Here is a 21,264-nt window from a genome sequence, read left to right on the forward strand (position 1 = left end):
CCCGTCTGCCATGCCGATAGATTTAGGGGTGAGGGATTATGACACCTGCAATTTACTCTCAAAGATGAGGAAGGAGAAGGGGAGGAGTCGAACTAGAAAAAATAACCCAAATGCATCTTAAAATTACTGAATTCAGGCAAAGAGTATCTGGTGTTCAGTGTACTGTTCTTCCAGTTTTCTATAAATTTGAAATTCTTCAAAAAGTTGAAAATGAACTTCAAATTAAAAATGCGTGCATTTCAGATTCACCCTTTGATCCAGTAATTCTGCTGGTAATAATCTACGCTACCTGCATTCTTGCCTAACTCCCTAAAGCAATATACACAGGTGAATCCACGACCGCATTTCTTGTAACCCTGAACACTGGTCACAGCCTGAATAAAAGATGAACTGCAGTGCATTCACACAGGGGAACACTCTGCAGTTATGATGAGGATCGAGGTCCTCTACAAAAACCGGCACAGAAAAAATCCGAGCTTTTAAATGAAAAGGTGAATTAGCGAAAGAGTAACTCTAATATGATTCTGTTTTGTTTTGTTTTGCTTTAGTAGCAAACAAATACTGTGTTATACTCAATTTGTGTTATTTTCTAAATTCTTTTTACTTATGTCAAAATTAATGCATGCACATAAAAAAATACTAAAATCGTTACAATGTAAAGCAGGATCCGTGGGTGTTAAGAACTTTTTCTTCTTTTTTTTTTTTTTTTTTTTTTTTTGTCTTTCAGACAGGGTTTTACCACATAGTTTAGGCTGGTTTTGAACTCACCATGTAGCTTGGGCTGAGATTGACCTCTCAGATATCCTCCTGCTTCAGCCTCTCAAGGGCTAGGATTACAGATGTGTGTTCACCCCACATGGCAGGCACTTCATGAGCCCAACATGACCTGATTCAAGAAACCAATTTTTAAAACTATACAATTACCTTAGAAGGTGATCATGTTTACGGCCCTGTAATGTGTTACAGTACACAAAATGCTTTGCTGTTCATGTTCTCCGATGATCACAATGTCAGGCAGCAGATAAGGAAGTGGTTATGTGCTCCTATCTCTGCAGCCCAGCTACTTGGGATCCAGTCTTGGCTTCCTGACTTACTGACCATGTGACCTTTAACAACCTTAACCTCTGTCTCAGTTTTGTATCAGACCATAGGGCATGGTCAGGGGTACTTACGATGGTACCTAACACACTTTTAGAATGGTACCAAGGAAATTTTTAATACTTTATGTTTACTAGCATTCCACTAATAATAATTGGACGAGCCAATCATATGAATTGTTCCCATTGTACAGATGAGGAAATTGAGGTTAAGAGTGGTTGAACTAATCACCCAGCGAGTAAGTGCTGGTGCCTCTTGAACTCACGTCTTCTGAAACCAGAGGCATTTCTCCACAGTGGCATTATCTGCACATAAGAACGTGTCATGGACTCATTCAATAATTATTTACTGAACAACTAACATGAGGCAGTCGCTGTGCTTGGTCCTAGAAATTTTACAATAATCCCCATAGAGCTGGTCGTCTTTGAGCAATCCTGAAATTACAAAAACCTTGAGGGTTTCATCCAGCATTGGCTGATAGTGAATTCTGAAGATTTAACTGAAGTTTTTGCAGAAGATAGAGATGAGGTTTGTATCATGCTAACCTAGAACCTCCTCAAAGAAGATCATGCTTTACTGATTAATGTATAACCAGCATTTAGCACAGTGCTTGGCAAATACTCCTTTAATATTTGACAGCTGCACAACACATCCTACAGAAATTTGGCCCATCTTCCTGAATAACTTCCCACACGCCCCCCCATGATGACTTCCCCTCCAGAATTATTGATGAAATTAATCGGAATTGAACTGTGAAGAATTCTTCCTCTCCTGAATTTAATAAGGTTCTCCCTGGTATTCCTGGCTTCCTGATATAAGGTTTTTTTTAAAAATCTGAAACCAAGTATAATGAGTTTGGTTTGCAAAACAAAAAATCTAAACTGGGCTTGGTGGTGCACCCCTGTAATCCCAGCACTAGGGAGGCTGAAGCAGGAGGATCACCGCGAGTTCGAGACCAGCCTGGGCTACAAAACGAGCTCAAGGCCACTGCATAGCGAAACCCTGTCTCAAAAAGACAAAAAACAAAACAAAAACAAGAAAACAACTAAGTCAAAATATTGAGTTAAAGAGCCAACGTGGAATAAACAATAACAAAAAAATTATTATGGGGAGATAAGGAATCCTGAGAAGAACTGGCAAGGAATGAGACGGAGAATGGGTCTGCAATAACGTATCAACCTGATGGAAGCAAATCCATTCCAGATCTCTGTATAGACAAGCTGTGAGTTGGTTTTGTAATTATATGTCAGAGAGTTTCCCTGTGCAGAAGCCTGTCAGCAGCTTAAGGCTTCAAAGTCATTTCTATGAATCCAGGAGCTGAGATGTCCCAGAAACAGCGCATTCCGCAGGTCTGTGTAGAAGGAGGCGGAGGAGGAGGCAGGGTCTGAGGGCTGCCGTTTCCTCTGGCGCCACCCGCTCGGCATTCTGTTTTGGGGACTAACCTCCAGTTGAGGAGAAACAGGCCATATGCTTTCTTTCTTTCTTTCTTTTTTTTTTTTTTGCAGTACCGGGGATCGAACTCACAACCTTGCGCTTGCCAGGCAGGCGCTTATGACACGGAGCTAAATCCCCAGCCCCCAGGCCATATTTTTTATTTGTACCTCCTGACACCTCCCCCTCTAGTTGAAAGAAAAATGATTCCTCTTTTACAAAAAATGTCACAAGTCCTGCTCCCTTTACCTCGTAAACTTGCCTTCAGGCTTAGCTCAAAATTAAATTAAATACTTCCCAGAATTGGGCAGTGTTTCATTGTATATATTATTTCCTTGCTTCTGACCTTCTCACAGATGGAAAATATTCCCCTAGATGGGAGGGGGGGGCAAATATTCCTTCAGCATTATCACTGTGAGATTAAGAAAGTGGGATATTTAGATTTTAAAAAAAAATCAGCTTGTGCCTGACAGCTGTCTTAAGCTCAAGGAAGTCCTGTTAGAACAACTGGTTAAACACTTCAAAGTGAAAGGAAAATGAACTCAAGAAGCGTCCTCCTTACATCTTAGGGAAACACTACGTGTTCCATTTTCTACCAAGCCAGGCAACGTCCCCTCCCCTAGCGACCCTGGGTGCTGGCTACTCAAGCGCGTTTATTTCTTCTGCGATGGCAAGAGCTTGGCAGAACACTGAGAACTGGAGGCTGAAAGAGAAAAAAATGTGGTCTTCCTGCTCACAGGAGAGATTCTAAGACCTCCTCGCTGACACAGCACGGCCGACAGGGCTTGCACTACTGTGAAGCGGGCCGAAGGACCGTGCGGAGCGCTTGAGAACTTCTGATGAGGCAGCAGCCGGGAGCGCCCGGTGATGGTTGTACGCGCGCAGCCCGGCCTGTAATTTGCCTCGTTTGGGTCTTTTTGTTACTATACGTTGCCTGCTGCAAGCCTGTCTTTCCTTTGCTATCAGAATTCCTCCCCGGTTTGGTAGTGGAGATTGAGGCTTTGTGGGAAGAATGCTAAATCCTCCTTCAAACTACACAGACAGAAGAGGCCGAGAGACATTTATGATGTTTTACTAGCGTCTGATTACAGGAACATCTCCCCAGTTCTCCTAATTTCCTAATCACAGATGCATTTCCGAGCATACCACAGTCTGGCTGGATATCCAGGAACCAAGCCAAAAGCAGGGCCAAGCAAAGACGACTGAATATAAGGCCGACTGTGTGTGAAGCCAAACCTGAAGAGCAACCTAGCACCCACCTCCTCCCTAGCGCCGGTACCCTTCTAGAGTTGCCAGATGCAGCGAAGAAATACAGAGATACCTGTATTTTATCTCGTAGTCTTAGTAAGATTCTGGTTTTTTGTTTTGTTTTTTTTTTTTTGTCTTTTTGAGACAGGGTCTCACTATGAAGTTCAGACTGACCTTGAGCTCACTTCGGAGCCCAGGCTGGTCTCCAACTCGCAACAATACTCCTGCCTCAGCCTCCCAAGTGCTAGAATTACAGATGTGCACCACCACGCCCGGCTTAAGATTCTACAATAGATTTATCATAGTCTTCCACCAGAGCCTAATTTGGGGGGAAATCTGAGTTAGCCATCAATCTTCCTTGAAGTCTGGTTGGAGGTAAATACGCATTAGAATAACCTGAGGGGTGTGAAATATGCAGACTCCTAATTATCACCTTAGGCTGCCAGAATCAGAAATTGCAGGAGAGGGCCTAGGAATGAGAGTCTTAATACCTGAGGTCATTCTGAGGGCACACCAAGGCGAGAGGATTTTGAATGACCTCAGGACTTTCCTCTCGCAACCGTACTTCTGGGACTTCTTCCTATTTGTGGGCATGCGAGCTGGCACTTACAGGGACCCCAGTGTTGCTTAATTTCTTCTTACAGGAATTTGGACTTCAGGAACAAGAAGCGGGGCTCCCGGCACACCTGCTCATTGCATGTCGAGAAGGTGGGCGGGCCGGGCGAGGTGGCGCACGCTTGTAATCCCAGCACTCGGGAGGCTGAGGCAGGAGGATCGTTGAGAGTTCGAGGCCAGCCTGGGTTACAAAGTGAGCTCGAGGCCAGCTTGAACTGCATGCTGAGACCCTTCCTCAAAAAAAAAAAAAAGAGAAGGTGGGCGGAACAAGTGGGTGGAACTCCTAGGACTCTCGTTTTGGGTTTAGAAAGACTACAGGTCCCAAAATGCAATTTCACTTCCCAAAAGACTACCATTCCCGACATGCAGTGCGGCTAAGTTGGTAAAGGAAAAGAACTGCAAGCCTGGCCGGAAAGTTTGCCTTTCTGTGGCCTCAGGCAAAAGAGTCCGAAAAGCACCAGAGGACATTTTTTGCCGGAATGGTCAGTCCCTAAATCCAGACGCCGAGGGGGAGGAGCCCACGCAGAGTCCCGCCCCGCGTCCAGTAAACTCCAGGCGTCGCTGGCGTGGCCGCTGGCATTCCGGGAGCCGGGAGTAGCCGCACGTCCGAACTTCCCCAATGGTTTCGGTGAGCAGAAGCGCGTTTGGAGAGCTGCCCTCGGCCGGAGGGGCGGTGGAGAAGTTCCAGCTGCGGTCCGACCAGCTGAGAGTGGACGTCATCTCCTGGGGCTGCACGATCACGGCTCTGGAGGTCAGAGACAGGCAGGGGAAAGCCTCCGACGTGGTGCTCGGCTTTGCCGAGTTGGAAGGTGGGTTGCGTCTGCCCCGGGCACACCCCGGCTCGCTCGGGCCGCCCGCCGCCGCTTCAGGGCGGGAGGGCAAAGTCCCTGAGCTTGGGACCGTCTCACTCGAGTGCGCGCGGATCGTGCTAACAAGATTGTGCTGTGATCGGCGCCTGGAAGAACAAAAAACAAATAGCAGAGTGAATGCACATAGCTCTAGGACTTGGTGTCTGACTATCCTTTCGGGCTTTGCCTCTGGTTAACCAAAAAGTCGGTCGTGATTGGGTCAAAGCTTCAGCAACCCTGGGGCAATCTGAACTGCAGGTCAGAGGGGGGTGTGGCTCCCTGTTCTCTTTCTGAAGCAGGAAAATCAAAACATGCGCCTTCCTCTTCCTCCTTCCTTTGTGAGAGGCCGTTCCAGGCCTGGCTGTCCCCGAATTCACCGGAGTGCGAGCAGATTGTATGAGTAGAGTCGGCCTGCGTTGGTCCGTGGAGGTGTAATGCCCAGCGCCCCCACCTCCCCTTCTGCTCAGTAAGCAAGTACGTAAGGAAAGAAGCCCGCTCTGTCTATAAATGAGGCTTCCTCCTAACTACATGAACTTTTATTCCATCAGAATCCATGGCAATTAGGATCATGTATTATTAATTCATGGACTTTAAAACTTTTAATTCCGTGAAATCAATTCAGCAAGCCCAATTCAGCAGGACGAACGCGGTTCCCACTTTCAAGGGGCTTGCAGTTTAGCTGAAGAGACAGGTTTTAACCCACCGGTAGCATAAAGAAATAATTATAATTGCAGGTGGGTGCAGCAAGGGAAAAGGTAAATTGTGCTATCTTTTTGCGTTATGGTGTAACTAGACAGAAAACGAGGTCTGCAATAGAAATGGAAAAGGTAAACAATTAATACCCTCTAGCCTGTGGTGGGTTATGTAGACAGTTTCTTGCTTCAGAGGAGGTGTGAGGATTTTCCTTTAGGCATGTCATTGTGTTTGGTTTTTGTTTTTTTTTTTGTTTTGTTTTGTTTTTTTTTTTTTTTTGGTCTTTTTGTCTTTTTGAGACAGGGTCTCACCATGCGGTTCAGACTGGACTTGAGCTCACTTTGCAGCCCCAGCTGGCCTGGAACTCCCAATGATCCTCCTGCCTCAGCCTCCTGAGTGCTGGGATTACAGGCCTGTGCCAGCACACCCGGCATCTGTTTGGTTCTTTACATGTTGAAAGTGATTCCTGATTTGGGGCCAAGAGGAAAACTCTTCTGTTTGTTTTGTTTTGACCATAGAAAAAAAAATATTTCATGTCATTAGTACAACTTAGGATAAGAATGTTGTGAGGGTCTTCTTCCTTGCTTCTGGTTCTCTGTGTGCCCTGAGCTTCCACGCTTGGCTTGGAGAAGGGGCACTTCTTCAGCAGAATTCTTTTGATTTTATATGAAATGTGGGCTGCAATGACCTGGCACCCAGGAAGCACGTTTCCTGCAGGCATGGAAGTGTCAACTCTACTAAAGGAAATGGAATTACCCGTGCTTGGTAATCAGTAAAATAAATGGGTTTTTTTGTTTGTTTGTTTGTTTGTTTTGAGACAGCGTCTTACTTTGCAGTTCCGGCTGGCCTTGAGCTCACTTTGTAGCCCAGGCTGGCCTGAACTCACAACAATCCTCCTGCCTCAGCCTCCCGAGTGCTGGGATTACAGGCGCACGCCACCACACCCGGCTTGCTAGCGTTTTCTTATCAGGATGCATACAGCTTTACCAAATGCCAAGTTGAGTCAAAGCATTTCAGATACTCTTCTTGGTGCTGGATCAGGATGGACATTTTCACTCCTGTGTTATAATTTAGACAATTTAATTATTCTAAAAGGCATGAATGCTATTTTCAGAAAGATGGAAGGAGAATATCCTTAGAATATAAAGTAGTGCTTCCTAATGTGTTTAGCGGTCTTTGAGGTCATTCTAAGTGGACCTTAGTTCCCCTTTTAGGTCCCTGTCTTTCAGTTTTTCAGAGAGTCCTTTAGTATTGCATGTCCCGCGTCATAACAGGAAGCAGGCTATCTCAGGCGTAAAAGTATGAAATGGCTCTCTGCAACTATTTTGGTTAATTCTGGCATCTTAAAATCCATGTTAAGAAACGAGTGTCAGTGGTTATTCTTTTTTTTATTTTTTATTTTTTGGTATTTTGAGACAAGGTCTTGCTATGTACCTCAGGTTGGCCTTGAACTCCCTGTGTAGTCCAGGCTGGCCTCAAACTCATGGCACTCCTCCTGCCTCAGCCTTCCGAGTGCTGGGATTACAAATGTGCACCAGTCTGCCCAGCAGTGGTTATTCTTAAGAAAAGAAGCTGGGTAACTGGGATGCAGAATATAGGATGGACACAGTTTTCAATATCGTTTTAAAAAGTCTGATTATGTAAGTATATATGAACAGGCTGAGGTAAATGAAGTAATAAGACTTGACACAATACGGGATTATCTTGACATTACCATGCCCCCAAAATGTTTTGATCCATGAGGAAGGGCCAAGCATGGGTAATTCCATGAGACATGGGCCTTTTGTAACTGCCAGGCTGAATGTGAACAATCTTTAGTTTCCCAGATAGGTTATATAAACTGCTTGGATGACAGCCATAACTGGAGGTCAGAATGGTTCCATTTCTCCTGGGGAAAATGAGATCTTTTCTCTGTATAATTCTAAAGAGGTAAATAGTACGATCTTTTAGTTACAGTCTGAAAAAAAAAATCAGTAATGCCTCCTTTGAGCTTTTCCTACCATTTCTTGTCTTTAAAAATTAGATTTTTAAAGAGAGCGTTAGATTTCTTTCAAATCTAAGAGCATTAGATTTCTTTCAAATCCAAGAGCATTAGATTTCTTTCAAAGCCTGTGATGAGAATATTTGCTTATAAGTCACAGATACAGACAACCTTACTACCCAGTCAGTGAGACTTTTTCCCCTTGACTTTTCTGCTAGTTACCACCAATCACCCTATCAGGGCAATCAGAACTTTTGTGGGAAAAAATACAATAGAACGAACTCTGGTTTTAGGGCTGGGGGCTTGACTCAGTGGTAGCACACTTGCCTAACTTGCATAGGACACTGGGTTGATCCCCAGGAACACAGTAAACAAACTTAGTGCTTTTAGAAAACCTGAGTTCACAAGGAGGGCGTGGTGGGAATCAAAGGCATCTGGGTAGAAGCAGCCCTTGAATGTGGCAGATGCCCGAGAGTGCCTTTGTGGGAGCGTTGAGGGTGCCCCGTTGAAATCTCCCTTGTCCCTTAGAGCTGTGTGGTCTTAGGCCCTCGACTGAACTACTCCAGACCCATCCCTCTCCTGAAACAGACAGGGATGATTAAATGCACTGTGGAGTGTGATATGTGTCTAATCAGGATGAACAATTCGTCATTTTTATCCCTTTCCCTTCCTTTGCCCCCAAATATCTTCCCTCACCCTACTAGAACTTTTTGTTTCATTTTGCTTGCAAAAAATATCGATGCCAGGCATGGTGACCTATCCCTGTAATCTCAGCACTCAGGAGGCTGAGGCAGGAAGATTGCTGCAGGTTCAAGGCCAGCTAGGCTGCATAGTGAGTTCGAGGCCAGCCTGAACTACACATTGGGACCCTGTCTCAACGAAAAAAGGATCGTAGATAGATGGATCGATCTGTGATAATTAAAACAATTGTCGGTTTTCAGTTCCTTTCCTCATAAAGCCAAAGCATAGTTACTCTGGGATAAAAGTTTTGTGAGAATAGTGAATACTTTTATTTCTCTCTGAAGTGGGTGTGATAATGAGGGCCTGGGGGAGTCCGCAGAGTGGAAAGAGCGTATTGCACGGCTAAGCATATTAAGTTATTCCAGCCAGTGTTTTCCCCAGAGAACAGGCCAACTTTCCCTCCCCTCGGCAACTGCCTGGATAGAGTCAGCGTTCATGTGGACTGACCTAGGATCTTTGAACTCTGCATGGAAAACACTGTTTTCTGCAATTCAAAACATTAGTCTTGCCCCATGCGGGATTTGGAGGTTGTCAGTTTTTGCGATTCTGATCTGACGTGAATCGTTGGGAACATTTGAAGACGGTGTGAACTCTGTTCTCTGACGGATTTTTCAGAGACAGCTGGGAATGACGGTTTCTCTGTCCTGTGCTCTAACCCTTCACGGCTGCCCATCCAACCTGGCGAGTGCTTGTGATCTCTGTGGGCTGACTGGCTTTGCCAGGGAGGGGCTGCTTCTGAGGGACTCCGCGCCGGCCGGTGGCGGGAGTCTTGCCGCCCGGTATGTGCTTGTCTGTGGCGCCCAGGGACCTCCGGCAGAGAGCGGCGGCTCTGTGTACATTGTGGGATAAGTCAAAGTAGGACTAAAAATTAGTGACAGCCTAACAGTCATTGAGACAAAATTTCTGCTTCTCTTTACATTTCTTTTAGTTTTATTGGGGTTCAGAAAACAATACCCCAAAGTGAAGGCTTTAGAAATAGCTTCTGGCCAGGGATGTAGCTCAGTGGCACAAGCACCTGCCTGGCAAACACAAGGTCCTGAGTTCGAGTCCCGGTACCAAAGAAAAAACTTCAGATAATTCTTATGGGCCGGGGATATAGCTCAGCGGCACAGTGCCTTGCTTGGCAAGTGCAAGGTCCTGAGTTTGATTCTTGGTACCAAAAAAAAAAAAGAAACTAAGAAATAGTTCTGACTTATTGTCCTTCACCAGGGCAGATCATAGGAACCAGAAACCCTTTTTCCCAAAACCAAGCATAAAACCTAGAAATATTACTCTACGTGCCCCTACTTTTTTTTTCCTTTTGTACTGAGAATCGAACTCAGGACCTTGCTTTTGCCAAGTAGGCGCTTCTACTCTTTCTGTCAAAGAGTTGGCCATAAAAAAAATTCTCTGCTGAGCACCATGGAACACTCCTGTAATCCCAGCTGCTTGGTAGGCTGAGGCAGGAAAGTAACAAACTCAAGGGTATTTAAGGACTTTAAAAAACAAAAAGGGCTGGGGATGTAACCCCATAGTAGACCACCCTTGGTTTCAATTCCCAGAACTGCAAAAAAAAGGAAGAAAAAAAATATTCTCTCACCTGCCTTGGTTGATTGTAGGTCCCAGGCTTCACCACACTAGAAAGGGCCCTGCCCCATATTCGGGAAGAAGGAATGCTGCCCAGAGGGGCCAAAAAGAATCTGGACAGGCAGGCCTCGCTGGGTTTCTCCTTCGGTCACTATTATTTTATCAAACCTTTCTTGTCCAATCGTATTGCTCCATAGCTGTCCATGCTTTATCACACCCAAGCACAGAAATAGATAGTTCACCCTGAGGTCATTAAGTCTTCATCTGCCTGTGTCAAATAAACTACGATCAAAGAAATATGTGACATATGTGACGCTTTTTGCTTGGTAGCCTGTCTTTGCTATGATCCTTGCTGGTGATTAGGAAAGGGATCATCCCCTTCTCTGTGTGAAAAGCTTTTCGTGTTTGGCCCTTTGGGACGGATCCTTTTGGTTAACCAGTTGTTACGGCTTGTGTCTAGATGTCCCCCAAAGCCTCCTGTGGCCATAGGTGGGGCTTTTGGGAGGTGGCTGGATCTAGAGTGTTTGATGCTGGATCAAGGATCTGATGCTGGGATTGACTCACGGGCGATGCTAAGAATAAGGGTGCCCGCCTTGGGTGTGAGTGCTACCCGCCCTAAGGGCAGGTAGCCTGGATAAGATGCAAGGGTCGCTTGCTGCTTGCTGCTTGCTGCCCTCAGCCTGCCTGCTCTGTGATGCCTCTCTCTCTGCCGCCCTGCCTTGGAGCCAGCCCGCTGTGAACGGAAACCTGAGCTATAGTAAACTTTTCTCCTTTAACCTTGGGTGTCAGGTATTTCATCTCAGCAAGGAGAAAAGTAACTAAGACACCAGTGTAAGTTGTTTTAAAGCTACAGCTTGAGAAAAATAGCAAGATGGGGAGAGAGATGGAAGCTGGTAGAGAGATCAGCCCGGCCCATGCCCAGAGGTGGTAATAGGGGTGGTCAGCTGGAATGTTTTGTGCTTTCGGATACAGTCAGTTGTCCATATCTGTGAATTCTATATGTGTGGATTCCTGCAACAGCAGAGAGAAAATCTTGGGGGCGAAAGAATTACATTTACACTGGCTGTGGTGGTACAGGGGTATAACCTCGGCTCTTCGGGAAGCCAGGGCAATAGGGTCACAAGGCCAGCCTGGGCAACTTAGCAAGACCCTGACTCAGAAAATAATAGTAAAATCAGGGCTGAGGATATAGCTCGGTGGTAGTGCACTTGCCTAGCATATGTGAAGCCCTGGGTTTGGTCCCCAGTCTGAAAAAAAAAATGCATTTGTACTAAATATATTTAGGCTTCTTTCTTGTCATTCCCCTGACACAATAGTGTAAAAGCTATTTACATTGTTTTAGATTTCATATGTAACCTAGGGGTGATTTAAAGTATATGGGAAAAAACTAAAGTATATGGGAGGCCTGGGCATGGTGGCACACAGATACCAAAATCCGTAGATGCTCAAGTCCTTTATATAAAATGGTAGCCTTTGGATATACCCTACACGTATCCTCCCATATACTACTTTTTTTTTTTTTTTTTTTAAAGACTGGGTCTGGCTATATAGTTCAGGCTGGCCTTGAACTTACTATGTAGCCAAGGCTGGTCTCAAACTCCTGGCGATCCTCCTGCCTCAGCCTCCCAAGTGCTGGGATTGCAGGCATGTGCCACCACGCCCGGCCACAGCAAGTAGTTTTCCTATCCTCTTGTGTTCAGTTGCCACATCCATAAAATAGAGGTAATGATAGTATCTACCTCAGGGAAATATTCTGAGGATGAGAGGAGTTCAATGTAGTTCCCCAAGGACGTCACGAGGACCTAGAAAGTGCCCCATCTGTGTTAGCTAGGTGACAGGCCACGGGTACGACTCCAAGGCACCCCAGATTAGCAAGGAAGGAACCAGGACAGTGAGCCTGGAAGAGAAGAGAACGACCAGTGTTTAACTTGGGCGTGGCCAGTGGAGGTGCGGGAACCTGTGCCCTGTACCTGGCCTAACTGATTCAGAGTCTGTATCCTGAGGGCCTCTCAGCAGTCGAAAAATAGTGCATAGGCTTGAGCTGCATTCTGCGCTCAGCCAAAGACCAGGTGGATATGGAGCACTTCAGCGAAGGGAAGTGGGATTCTGGGTGATCTGAATGAAAATCTTGGTGATACCACACACAAAATGGACTATATCCGGACCTCAGTCTCTCCCGTTGTAAACCAAGCGCGGAAGAATTTAGAGAAAGGAAAAGCACCAGAATATGCCCCGGCACAGAGCTGTAACTGCAGGAGTGCAACCGCACTGCCTCTGACGTCTCTCCCCACAAAAGAGCCCGTCAGTACCTCACACTCATCTCTGTACCCTTTAGTCATGGCAAGGAATAAGGGAGAAAGATATGTAGTGATGTAGAGAGATCGTAAGACATTTGACCAATGAGAAGTTGTAAAATATGTGTACGGTACAATTCTGTGTATATAGAACGTACGTACGTGTGTGTGTGTGTGTTTGTATGTTATGCAGTTGATGCAAAGAAAAAATGTGCACAGCAAACTCTTAGCAGTGGTTACTGCTGAGAAGGAAGTTGAGAGAAGAAGAAGGGCTTTTATGTTTCACCCTGTATTAAGGTTGCTGGATTAGCACAGTGTGGAGTTTAAATTTCAGGTAAACAATTGATGCTTCACATGTGTAATAGTACCATGAGCATACTTATACTAAAAATCATTATCTCAAATTCAAGTTTAACTGGATATCCTATATGTTCTCTGGCAAGCCTACCTCTTTGGTGTGTTTTTGTTTGTTTGTTTGTTTGTTTTTTTGAGACAGTCTCATTATGCATTTCAGGCTGGGCTTGAACTCTCTATGTAGCTCAGGCTGGCCTCAAACTTCAGGCGATCCTCCTGCCTCAGCCTCCCAATTGCAGGGATTACAGGCACGTGCCATCACACCTGGCCTCCTTTTGTATTACTTAATTGTATTTAAAGGCTATTTCCATATACTAATTGTATGGCTTAAAAAAAAATAAGATAATGTTCTCCTGAGACTACATAAAAACACAATTTTTAGATAAGAACATTGATTGGCCTAGAAAAAAAAGCAAATTATTAAGTAGCATTATGCTAAGGTCCCAGTTTTATAAAAAGAAAAAAAGCACACATATACATACGCTAGAAAAGGGAAGGATATAAATAAGAATATGCACAATAGATCTCTCTGGTGATGGAATAAAGGAGGATTTAAATTTCTTTGTGCATTATAAAAATTCGTTAAATGAACACGAAGTACTTTTGGGAAAGGAAAAGGTCCTATGTGAAAAAAATCCCGTTTTCCTGCTCTTCCCTGAGGACTTTGATCTGCCCAACTGTTAGCAGAGCATAGTTTCCCTCAGAGGAGAGCGGTGGCAGCAGTGAAGCTGTAATCTCCTGTCCTCGCAGGGTACCTCCAAAAGCAGCCCTACTTTGGAGCAGTGGTTGGGAGAGTGGCCAACCGGATTGCCAAAGGGACATTCACGTTGGATGGGAAGAAGTACCAGCTGCCGATCAACAGGGAGCCCAACAGTCTGCATGGAGGACTCAGAGGGTTTGATAAGGTAAGTTAGCGGCCTCTCACAGCGCCCCCTCTTGGCACAGTTCACGAAGTGCCCCCACGCACGCCTGCTGTTTGCACAGCCCCAAGCCTGGAACACGCAAAGGCGAGCCAGGGTGCGGGGAGCAGACCAACAGCCTCATGCAGGGCCCCTCCTTCTCTAGCTCCTCCCACTGTGTCCGGCAGCTGGCTCTGAGTGAAAGGACAGAGCCCCCAACTGAGGGAAAGACTTCCCCCGGCTTGGGGTCCAGGGAGTGCGGTTGACCCAGCATGGGTTGGTAATAATACCTAGCACTTCCTGCTCAGGCATCTGCACCTAGTACCTCGAACATTTATTACAGCTCTGCTGTAAACACAGGAGAGGGCTGAGGTTCTGAAAGGTCACACAGCTCCCGAGTGGGACAGCCAGGTGGGCCCGGCCCCAAGCCCTTGTTCCTGTACCACAGCTGCTGTGAATGCGCCTTGTAGCCCCAGCCCACGCGGTGTGGCATGGCTCGCACACCTCCCCTCTGCCGAGGTGCCCTGTGCCTCAAGATGCCCTCTGGTTCGCTCCACTTTCCCCTTTTAAATAAAAACTCCAGCTCCCCAAGTGACTCTCTGGAAAACAGGTAAGAAAAAAAACAAACAAATGGATCCAGCAGCTTCTCCCTGGTGTAGAAATACCTGGCCTCCTGCTCCCCAGACCCGTGGGAGTCTGCAGGTTAACCTTGGTGACTCAATTCCGGCTGTGAGAGAGAAAACTCGGAGATAAAGTCCCTTTAAAGGGTATCTCCCACCTCCCGGTTATTTGCTGGAGTAGAGGCAGAGAAGACAGGAACAGATATAGCAGCTGATAACCACAGTTTCTTCTTTTCTGCTTCTGGACACCACTTCTTTTGTGGGAGGAAGTTGGTTGCTGTTTTCCGTCTCCCACCAGCTTCCTGTCTGTGACCTAGAACACTGCCCTGCTGGTTGTCCTTTCCACATTGTTGGACTCTGCACCCGGGGAGAGCAGAAGGCTACGAGGAGCTGTGCTCCGCACGAGTTAGAGCAGAGTCTCTGAAACATGCCGGGGCTGCGGCAGTTCCAGCCAGTTGGGAAGCTGGCCCAGCTCTGGTTGGGATGCAGCTCTCCAGTGTTATCTCAGAGCGGAACCTTGTTGTAGCTTGCTCGTGTTCCCTCTGTGGTGTTTTCCGTGGTATTGCTTCATAAGCACTCCCTATCTGAACACGGAATATGCTCTGGCTGTTTTCAGGTGCTGTAACTAACATACAAACCGGGGAGTTTATAAAGATAGGTAGCTCACAGTTCTGAAGCCTAGAAAGTCCGAGAGCTGGGTGCAGCCTGATAGGGCCATCTTGCTGCATTGTACCATGGGGAGGGTGTCAGTCACACGGCGGGGGTAGAGTTTGTGTGCCAGTGTGAGTCTTTCTTACAAAGGCACTAATGCCATCTTGGGGGGGGGGTGACCCTCTTGACCTCACCTCATCCTAATCACCTGCCAAAGCACCACCTCCATCCAATACCGTTACCATGAATTTGGGGACTAAGTTTCCAACACAAACTTTTGGGGGACACATTCAAGCCATAGCAGTATCCTCCATGGCAGTGAGCCCCTTCTGTGAACCAGGGAGCCTGATGGGCTGGGATTCCTGAGGCCCATAGGATGGAGCGTGTAATAGAACTCCCCGCCGCCAGCCAGTGTACTTCAGCTTGTTAGTTGCCCAGGTAATAGTTCCTGTTCCAGTTCCGGTTGCTCCTGTCTCTTAGAAACGGCTAATCACTGTGATGCACAGCTGGTCACTATGAGGCACACCGTATAAACCCATCCCCAATCGACAAGCCATTCTGCCTCTGTACTTCCTGCTTGCTGATCCCATATAAGCCCCAGCCCACCAGCGATCTGGGCTGATCAGTGCCCATCAATGTAAATAAATCTGCCTCCAAATCCTGCGTGACCTTTCGGTGTTTCTGCTTGCCACCGAAAGAGGAAGTTGGACTCTTCCACAAAGACGGTCCTAGGTGAGCTCCAACAGATGTGAGCAGTGTGCTGTAGGAGCTGGGTGTGAACCAGTGACTAGCAGCAGTGGAGGAGGCAGTGAACTGCCTCTGAGGCACAGTGTTTCATTCAATCTCTGGCTATTGGAGCAAATAGCCCAGCAGCGGTGGGGGAGGGGGTTGGATATGGGAAGGAGTGTTTTTGTGCAGTCACTGAAAGATTTTGAACGTAGATTCTGATGTAGTAACATGAGCAGTACCAAAGGAACTTTTTCCTTAAGGTTTTATTGGAGCTCATCAACTACTAAATGAATAGTTTGGAGGTGTATGTCTTTCTAATTATATCGACACTTTCTTTGGTTTTGTTTCTGGGGATATTTGTTTTTGTTTCTTGAGACTATGTTTTGTTTTTCGAGGCTGTGTAGTTCAGGCTGGCCTTGAACGCACTTTGTAGCCCAGGCTGGCCTCAAACTTGCAGCAGGATCCTCCTGCCTAGCCTCAGGAGTATTGAGATTATAGGGGTGTGCCACCACGCCCAGCTAACACACTTTTTTTTTTTTAATTTTTAAAGATGGAAGTTAAGTAACCTGAGAGGATTCTAAATAGTACTTGAAAGCCTAGACATGCAAAATTTCTGGAAATTTGGCAACTACAGTGTCAGGAAAATCTTTCCATTAGCAAGACTTACAATTTATTGCTAATTTGGCTTACACAAAAATCTTTCCATTGTGTCCTTTCTCTAAAAGAGAACATTTAGGGCTGGGGATATAGCTCAAGGTGAAGGCTCAGGGTTTAGTCCCCAGTACTGCAAAAAAAAGGAGGGGAAGGGAGAAGAGAAGGAGCAGGGGGAAGCAAGGTGATATTTTATTCTGAATATTTAATTCCAAAGGTTGCTGAGCATGGTGGTGCACGCCTGTAATCCCAGCACTTGGGAGGCTGAGGCAGGAGGATTGTTGTGAGTTCGAGACCAACCTGGGCTACAGAGTGAGCTCAAGGCCAGCCTGAACTGCATAGTGAGACCCTGTCTCAGAAAGACCAAAAAAAAAAAAAATTCCAAAGGTTTTGCATTTGGGGAATTCTTTTTTCTTTTTTTCATTACACATGTAACAGACTTCCTATTTTAAGTATCTTGAAAGTTCAGCATTTCTGGGAGGTAGTTCAGATGTAAAATTCTTTTTTTTTTTTTTACTAAGCCCAGTGAGTTCGTTTCAAATGCCAACTGCTTTGCTGGATGAAGGCAGAGACCGGCCTGCGTGTTGCCCTCCTTCCTGGCAAGCGCAGCGCCTGTGAGAAGCAGCTCCCGCCCGCTGTGGTGGGCAGAGCCAGAGGCTCCTTGGGCATTCTTCTGGCCCAAGCGGTTATCTGTTACCTCTGTGTGGAAGGACAGTTTGACCTCAACTGTACAGTTGAAAACAGAGAGTTAAAGAAGACATTCGCCAGCCAAAACCAAGATATGGAATAGTTCCAGTATGCAGCCAGACGGGTTTGAATCTGGCTATGTAGCGCTTGCTAGGACAGCACACACAGTACTGAATCCTGGCTGCGGCACTAATCACATGTAAAATTTTTTGGTTTTTTTTTTGTTTTTCTCCGGGCTGGGAATCGAACTCACAACCTTGCGCTTGCCAGGCAGGCGCTGTGCCGCTGAGCTAAATCCCCAGCCCCCACCTGTAAAATTTTTAACAAGACTTTTTGTTCCTTTTAAACAATGAAGTGTGAAAAGGATGTGGGGGGTAGCAGTGGGCAAGATAGCTCTACTGAACTCAGTTTGCTGAGCTGTAAAATGCGGATAATAATATTAGTTGGAGCCATATGAAACTGTCAGTGCTTAAGTTTTGACCTTCAAAGATGGTTGTTTCGTTTGGGTCAACCTAATCCTTTCGTGCAAGTTGATGTATGTACACCAGCAGGTGAGTGACGGGTGGGCACTGCACAAATTGTAGGTCTTTTATCTGCTAAAGGCTCTTTATTAGTGACCCCAGGACTCTCAAGGGACTGAGACTCTCTGGCCAGCAAAGTAAGGGAACAGGGTCAGGCTCCAGGGCAAATGCGCATCCCTCCAGAACTACGAGGCCTGGGGCAAGCAGATTATCCTTTCTGAGCCTCCATTCTCTTTCCCAGTGAGGACAAGGACATCTACTTTAAGTCTGCTCTGAGAGAAGTGAGATTGGGGCTGTGAAGTTTCTAGCCAATGTCCTGGCTTACACTGGGCACTCGATAAGTGTTGATTTTTTTCCCGTCTAGAAGTGTGGCCTTAGGAGAGGAGCCCCTGTGTTAATCTAGGGTTCCTATTCCTAGTTCTAAAAGCTCTTTTAGAAAACTTCTCCCATATTTTTCTTGTCATTCTTAGAATCGTATTTGCTAGAACAAGAAGAAGCTGCCAACATAATGTTTTTTGTCTTTTTGAGACAAGGTCTTACTATGCAGTACAGGCTGGCCTTGAGCTCGAATTTGTAACATAGGCTGGTCTCAAACTCTCGAAGATCCTCCTGCATCAACCTCCCAAATGCTGGGATTACAGGCATGTGCCTCCACGCCCGGCTCCAACATAATTTTTAAACGCCTTTATTTTATAGAAAGATCAATGCTGGAAGTCACACAATGAATTAGGAACAAAGCAGGCCTCCAAATTAGGATTCTAGACTTGGAGGTTGGAATGCTTCCGAATGGAAAATAAGTACCTTATTTGTTTTAAATTCTGCCCTGAGGGGGATATAGCTCAGCAGCATAAGTGCTTACCTGGCAAGCCTGAGGTCATGAGTTAAATTCCCGGCACAAATAAATAAATAAATAAATAAAATTTTAAAATAAATAATTAAATGAATTCTGCCCTGGGGACAGAAGAACCTTGGAGTTTGTATAAGTATCTGTATACAGTACCTCAGGAGAAAAAGGGTGATTCATTAAGGCTATTTTTAGTACTGTTAAAAGGTGTTGCTGCATGACATTTATGGGAGTGGAGCATCAAGATTAGAATACATATATATCAAAGAAAAAAATCCAAGAAGGAAAGAAAAATATTATAGCTACATATAAAATTAGAAAACATATAGGGAATGGGAATAGGTACAGAGAAAAGTAATTATTTTCAAAAACCACTTAACCCAGTAAAACAAAGTTTTAGGTTAGTTAAAATTCAAGCTCTTAGTCAAAAGCCTTAATTATATAACTATTTCCCTTTCTGGAATCCGTTATCTTTCATATTGAAATGTGGCGTTTAGCGTGGGGCTGGTTTCACTAAGCAGCTGTGAAAACATTTCTTTCCTAGGTCCTCTGGACACCTCAAGTGCTGTCCAATGGTGTCCGGTTTTCCCGCATCAGTCCGGACGGTGAGGAAGGCTACCCTGGGGAGCTGAAAGTCTGGGTGACGTATACTCTGGATGGTGGGGAGCTCATGGTCAACTATAGAGCACAGGCCAGCCAGGCCACGCCGGTTAATCTGACCAACCATTCTTATTTCAACCTGGCGGGCCAGGTAAGTGAACTTGCTGCTTCTCCCCTCTGTAGCTTCCTAGAGTAACCAGGAGGTGTGGCTGGAGAGACCAACCAGCATGCGCTTCCTGTGGGGGTGGGCTCACCCCCATGAAGGTGAGAAGTGCTCAGGAGAGCGCCTGGCTCATAGTAGGTGCTCAATAAAAAGAAGTCCTAGAGGGAGATGGGTGAATATATTGTCCTGCGGAGAGAAGTTTTTTTCCCATATGCTTCAGACAAGTCACAAGCTATTTCAAGAACTCTCTTGCTCATCCACTTGCAGCGCATGGTTACATTTACTTCCCTTATTATACAACTCTCCTCCAGACTACTTCCATTTAAAGCGCACGCCTACAATCCCAGCACTCTAGAGGCTGAGGCAGGAGGATTGCTGTGCATTGAAGGCCAACCTGGGCTACAAAGTAAGTTTGAGGCCAGCCTGAACTGCATAGCAAAACCCTGTCTCAGAGCAAAAAATAAATAAGTAAGTAAATGAAAAATAAAGTGCCTCTACGCTTGGATTTTTGGCATTGACTTTGGCCTCACCATTTAAATATGCTTCCAATGTGTATGTGTGTGCGCACCCACCACGTAGCCCACCAGGTCTTCCTAGGACATCTGGCGGCCAGCCCTGCCCTGCACGGAATAGTGAAAAGCACCCCGGGCTTGCATTCAGAAGGCCTGGGCTTTTTAGGTTAATAGGCATGTTCTACATTTCATAATATCCTCTTTCCTGGAAAATAAGACCTAGCTGGAAAAGAATCAGCCTTGAGAACTGGAGATCAAAAATGCCAGCCTCAATCAGCCTGTCCTTCCGGCCTTACCTGCTGTCACTGTTCTTTTCTGCACGGTGGCTACTCTGTAAGGCAGGTAAGGCAAGGATGGCTATGTCATTTTTTGATCCTTAGTTAAGGCCGATTCTTTTCCAGCTAGGTCTTATTTTTGGAGAAATGTGGTAGCTATCTATTATTTATCTCTTTATAAAGCTGTTGGTAAAGATATTGAAATCCGCCAGAATAGGGATGAACCACAGTAGGAAGGCCTTTAAAATGTCACCTAAGGATGATACAGAGCCCCGACAGCCCCCCAGTCATCCCCCTTAACCACCTCATTCTCTCCCAGTGGGGGTGTTTCTGCTTGTTGAGCGATCCTGGTCACTTGAGACCGAATACAAATCTCAGCCGAAGCCTGTAGATTTTATCTATTACTTCCTCCTTGTCTGAGAACTCACTGTCCACTGATTCACTTTGGCAGGATTTCTGTAAGAGGGTGTTTACAGCCGGCTGATAGCTTACATTTTTGCCCTTTTTAAGGAGTTTGTTGCTGCTCTGCTGAATTTTTTTTTTCTGTAATGTTTCTCAAATAGCAGAGCTAATTGCTTCTTATGTAATTTCCAAAGTTCACGCTTTAAAAATAAGAAAGATGGCTTTTTGTTTGCTTGTTCTTATCTTCAGGAACATCTACCCTCCTCCTGGAGATTTTTAAAAACAAACCAAAAGCCAGAAACAAAACAGAACAGCCCACCAGAAGAGGATCAGCTTTTTAAAATAAGTTCAGAAGAAATGGTGGAAATAGAACAAAATTTTAATTGTTTTATGTAGGTTGTAAATTATGGTGACTTCTCTCTGTTTTTCGCAGCTTTGTATATTTAGGGACAGCCTATTTTATAACGGGACATCCTATTTTATAATAATCTGAAGGAGCAGGTTCAGAAATAGAGAAATTGTATATATGAAGTGTTCCACCTGTCAAAGTGAAGAAGACAGCAGTGTGTTTCCAATTCTACAGAAGTGCTGGGTATTTCTGGATCTCTTCCCAGAGCCTGAATCATTTCCTAGATCTCAGGCTTCACTCAGAAAAGTGGTCAATAGGACCACCCTATACACAGTTTCTTTGTTTTTGAGACAAGATCTCACTATGTGGTTCAAGCTGGTGTCGAAAACTCACTGTGTAGCCCAAGTTGGCCTTGAAATCACAGCCATCCTCCTGCCTCAGCCTTCTGAGTGCTGAGATTACAGGGCATGTGCCACCACACCTAGCTGTAAA

General features: G+C 45.6%; 1 protein-coding gene across 3 annotated transcripts in view; it reads left to right on the forward strand.

Moving 5' to 3' along the window:
- Positions 1-4,765: 4,765 nt before the first annotated feature.
- The window catches only part of Galm (galactose mutarotase (aldose 1-epimerase)), a 69,003-nt gene continuing 52,504 nt past the window's right edge, over positions 4,766-21,264 (forward strand). Inside the window, exons 1-3 of one of the 3 annotated variants that reach the window (XM_013517528.1) lie at positions 4,766-5,201; positions 13,620-13,774; positions 19,016-19,222. In XM_013517528.1, coding sequence (XP_013372982.1) covers positions 5,012-5,201; positions 13,620-13,774; positions 19,016-19,222 — 552 coding nt within the window. In that variant the 5' untranslated portion in view covers positions 4,766-5,011. The remainder of the gene's footprint in view (positions 5,202-13,619; positions 13,775-19,015; positions 19,223-21,264) is intronic. The other 2 variants (XM_013517527.1, XM_005390886.2) reach the window with 2 other exon arrangements.

This window comes from Chinchilla lanigera, unplaced genomic scaffold, assembly GCF_000276665.1.
Source record: "Chinchilla lanigera isolate Chin_1 unplaced genomic scaffold, ChiLan1.0 scaffold00040, whole genome shotgun sequence".
In the NCBI taxonomy this organism is placed as follows: domain Eukaryota; kingdom Metazoa; phylum Chordata; class Mammalia; order Rodentia; family Chinchillidae; genus Chinchilla; species Chinchilla lanigera.